The 4,462-nt window shown below is 47.8% G+C and overlaps 1 protein-coding gene across 1 annotated transcript in view; it reads left to right on the forward strand.

Moving 5' to 3' along the window:
- Window positions 1-4,462, forward strand: part of PROKR1 (prokineticin receptor 1) — a 9,362-nt gene continuing 4,900 nt past the window's right edge. Inside the window, exon 1 of the mRNA XM_024741632.1 lies at window positions 1-485. Coding sequence (XP_024597400.1) covers window positions 1-485 — 485 coding nt within the window. The remainder of the gene's footprint in view (window positions 486-4,462) is intronic.

The raw sequence follows: 4,462 nt of genomic DNA on the forward strand, positions 1-4,462 counted from the left end.
ATGGAGGTGGACGTGGGGGTCATGGATGGGAATGCCACAAACACCTCAACCAACTATTTTTCTCTGCTTGACCCCCACGGAACCCGAGCTGCTTTCTTCCCATTCAACTTCAGCTATGGCGACTATGATACGCCCTTGGACGAAGATGAGGATGTGACCAATTCCCGGACCTTCTTTGCTGCCAAAATTGTCATTGGCATGGCGCTGGTGGGCATCATGCTGGTTTGTGGTGTTGGCAACTTCATCTTCATCGCGGCCCTGGCCCGCTACAAGAAGCTGCGTAACCTCACCAATCTGCTCATCGCCAACCTGGCCATCTCTGATTTCTTGGTGGCCGTCGTCTGCTGCCCCTTCGAGATGGACTACTACGTGGTACGCCAGCTCTCCTGGGAGCACGGCCACGTGCTGTGCGCCTCCATCAACTACCTGCGCACTGTCTCTCTCTACGTCTCCACCAACGCCCTGCTGGCCATCGCCATCGACAGGTGAGTGAGGGGTGGGGACAATGAAGGAAGGGGCAGTTGTGATTGATGAGAGGTATCTGTATTCCCCAGAGCTGTGGATGCATGGGGGCCCAAAGGTGACCCATTTATTGAACAGTGAAAAGAGTTCTAGTTTTCCAGCGGTAAGCAGGCAGGAGGTAGTGGAGCCCCCTAGAGTTGGGCAGCAGGAAGGCTTTTGATCCCTCTGTTATGGACATGCTCCTAGATGTTGTATCTGTCCGAGGTCTAGAGGTAGGCAGCTCCCAGGAGGTGTGGAGGGACAAGTTTAAGTTTCAGGCAGTTACCTCTTGAGTCAACTTGGAAATCTTGAGGGAGGTTTCTCTCTCATCAAGACATCCTCTACTGAAACGTGATGCCCCTACAAACACCGGTTGATTTTTTTATTGTTATGATGATTTTTTAAAATTTTATTTTCTATTGGGTATAGTTGATTAACAATGTTAACACCGGTTGATTTCAAATAACGTTGAGGGATTTGTTCTAAAAAACAAACAAAACAAAAAGGAGACCTATGCTCACTTACTCTTTTTTGGTTGTTGCAGTAATCAGCCGGCTGCTTTTCATACATTCGTGTACAACAGTACAGAAGAGCTTTTTTTTAGTGATGGTAAATAAAATCAGTAACAGCAGCCTATGCAAATCTTTCCTATGTTATCTTTAGGCTTTTCATTTAGTATAATCTCCTGTGCTAATGGGCCAGAGTAGTTTTTGTTCCCTTGGAACAATTTTGCAGGCTTCTGTGCCCAAAGTTGGACTCTTGTTACAAAACACCTTGTTGCAGTCCAGAGACAGTTACCCTGAGGGTCTAATCGGGCCTCTGTGTACTTGGATCTGCACAGCCCGTCTCTCTCTCTCTCTTAACCCAGAGAGCCTGAAGCACAGATGGTCTCCATGTTCCATGGCCTCAGGGCTCTGGTGGCGTTCAGCTCCCTCCCCCCTCAATCAGGACACCCCAGGACAGTGTTCCCGGGGAGGAACACAGCAAATAGAGCCCGATTTCTGGAGCCATCAGTGGGATGACCAGGGGTAGAATACCTAGACATAGACCACTCCCAAGGGCAGAGGGTTGAAAAGGAGCCTGGCCTTAAAACCTAGGAGGATATTGGAATTAGCACATTAAATGGCCCTCGGTTTGTCACCCATAGAAGGTGTCCAGAGGTGTCATCCCTGCGCAGGGCTTGGCCAAGCTCTTCCACATGAGTCACGAGGCCCCCGTGGTGTTCTGTCCACCCAGGAATGGACCCTGGGTGAATCTGTAGAAGGAACAGGAGGGGGACAGTCAAGCAGAGAATCTGCCCCCAAGTTCCCTTCACAGCTGTCGAGGAAGATCTCCAGGGACCTGGTCTCTGAACTTTTCTGAAAGTGGAAGCTGCCACCATCCCTCTTAGCACATGAACAGGACAAAACATATGGGGTTATTTCCTGAAGTTTCACTCTGGCAAGGTAGTTTTTCACAGAAGGTGCTCTCAGCCACTGAAAGTGGGGTAGGTAGGTGTCTGCTGCGGGGTGGGCCCCTGCTCCCTGGGTGAGACCCATTTTACCATGGAGGGGGCTACTCGTAGAAAGAGGTAACACTGCAGGAAGAAATGGCTTCAAGGGGAATGGGAGCCAGGACAAAATCAGGGCATTGGGCTATTCTGAACATGTAAGAGGTAATATCTATGTCGATCAATCCACCTCCATCCACTGAACTCTTTCAAACTCATATTCGCCTTTCATAGGAAACTCAGCTTGTCTGAAATATTGCAGGCATTTCTCTTACGGTGGGTATGTTAATCGGGAACGTGCTTTGCATCGGCTATTGTTTAGAGTGGGGCTGTGATTGGAAACTTGACCCCAGACACTGGGTTTGACTTTGTTAGTTTTAGGCAACTGATTTTTGTCTTGATATAACAAATATGGCCACAGTTATTAAAATATCTTCATTTTTGTTTAATGAAATTTCTGTAGGAAAAGTGTGAGCAGTTAGTCTGCCTGGGTTTAAACTCCTACTGCACCACTTATTAGCTGCAGGGCCTTGTGTGTGTTAGTTGACCCTTCTCTGCCTCAATTTTCTCATGTATAAAATGGGAATAATTAGAAAACCTAATGTATTGGGTTGCTTTGAGGATGAAATGAAATAATACATAGAATTGTTTAGAACAATGCTTAAAACAGAGTAAGCACTTAATAAACAGCAGATGTTATGCTTTGTAAATGAACCCTTAAAGGAACAACAACAAAACCAGATAAACTAATGACTATTTCCGATTGGCTAACCTCTTTGCTTTCATGACAGTGATTGTTTTTGTGATGTGATTAAAGAAATAATGATACAAAGTTTCTAAGAAACACAGCTCTCAAGATATAGTAGAACAGAACTATTTATCTCCCACCCGTTCTCTGTTTCTACTATTGGTTCCATGGTTCTCCCAGGCATCTAAGCTCAAAAGTTCCCTCTGTCCTGGCTGCTCTCTCCCTTTCTCCAGCATTCACTTAATTCCCAGGCCCTGACAATCCCCTCCCACACCCGGCCCAACCTCCCCACTGCTCACCCAGAGCTGAATTATCACAGTCTCCTCTTGGTCTTCTTGCGGCCAGTGTCTCTCAGCTCCACCCCTCCACCAACCCTACTCCCGCACAATCCATCCTAAGCATTCATGCATTCACACAATGCTTTTTTTTTTTTTTCTGTACGCGGGCCTCTCACTGCTGTGGCCTCTCCCATTGCGGAGCACAGGCTCCAGACGCGCAGGCTCAGCGGCCATGCCTCACGGGCCCAGCCGCTCCGCGGCATGTGGGATCTTCCCGGACCAGGGCACGAACCCGCATCCCCTGCATCGGCAGGTGGACTCTCAACCACTGCGCCACCAGGGAAGCCCCAACACACAATGCATTTTTACAGAGCAACTACAAAGTTACAAATAGTATTTCAAGCACTGGTGATATGATGGTAAATAAGCAAAAATGCTCCTTGTGCTGATGGAGCTTGATGGAGAGAGAACAGTCAGGCAAGCAACCAAGGAAGGTAGTTTCAGAGCATGAGAAATACTCTGAGCAAAAACAAGTAAACATAACCTATAATGGAAAAGAATCCGAAAAACAAATACATATATGTATAACTGAATCACTGTGCTGGACACCTGAAATGAACACAGCATTGTAAATTAACTCTTCTTCAATAAAACGAACAAACACGCAAGCCAACACTGAGAGTGACCAAGGGTGGGAGGCGCTCTAAGTGGGAATCAGGAAAAGTGTCTCTGAGAAGATATTTGAACAGACCTCTGAATGATAGGGGGAAAAAACTGGCCTTGTAAAGACTGGGAAGAGCATTCCAGACAAAGAGAATTCTAAGTGCAAAGGCTTCGAGACTGGAGCAAACCTGAGGGTTCTAGGAATAGCAAGAAGGGTTCCATGGCCCAGGGGAAGAAAGCAAGACTGCAGCCAAATTAATCTTCTGCCTCATACACAACCCCCTCTCCTGCTCAAAAGACCTCTAACAACGCCACTGTATACAAAATATGGCTGGAATCTTTTCATCTGCTTTTCCACCATTTTATTATCCAGCTCCAGACTGCCTGCCCGTCTCATGCTGGGTAAACACACTGATGTCCTGTTTTCCAAAAACGGTTGCAATCTTTTTGAGAACTGTCACCATGGCTTATGCCATTTCTGTTCATCCAGTGCTAGGTACTTGCCGAAGGTGAAGTTTTACTAAGATCCTAGGTGCCCAGAATTCACAGACAGCAAAAGGTTATAAAAGAAGTAAGGCATGGGGCTTCCCTGGTGGCACAGTGGTTGAGAGTCCGCCTGCCGATGCGAGGGACATGGATGGGTTCATGGCCCGGTCTGGGAGGATCCCACATGCCGCGGAGCGGCTGGGCCCGTGAGCCATGGCGGCTGAGCCTGCGCGTCCGGAGCCTGTGCTCCACAACGGGAGAGGCCACAACAGTGAGAGGCCCGCGTACCGCAAAAAA

The sequence above is a fragment of the Neophocaena asiaeorientalis genome, unplaced genomic scaffold (assembly GCF_003031525.2).
Source record: "Neophocaena asiaeorientalis asiaeorientalis breed wild unplaced genomic scaffold, Neophocaena_asiaeorientalis_V1.1 scaffold381, whole genome shotgun sequence".
Lineage (NCBI taxonomy): Eukaryota > Metazoa > Chordata > Mammalia > Artiodactyla > Phocoenidae > Neophocaena > Neophocaena asiaeorientalis.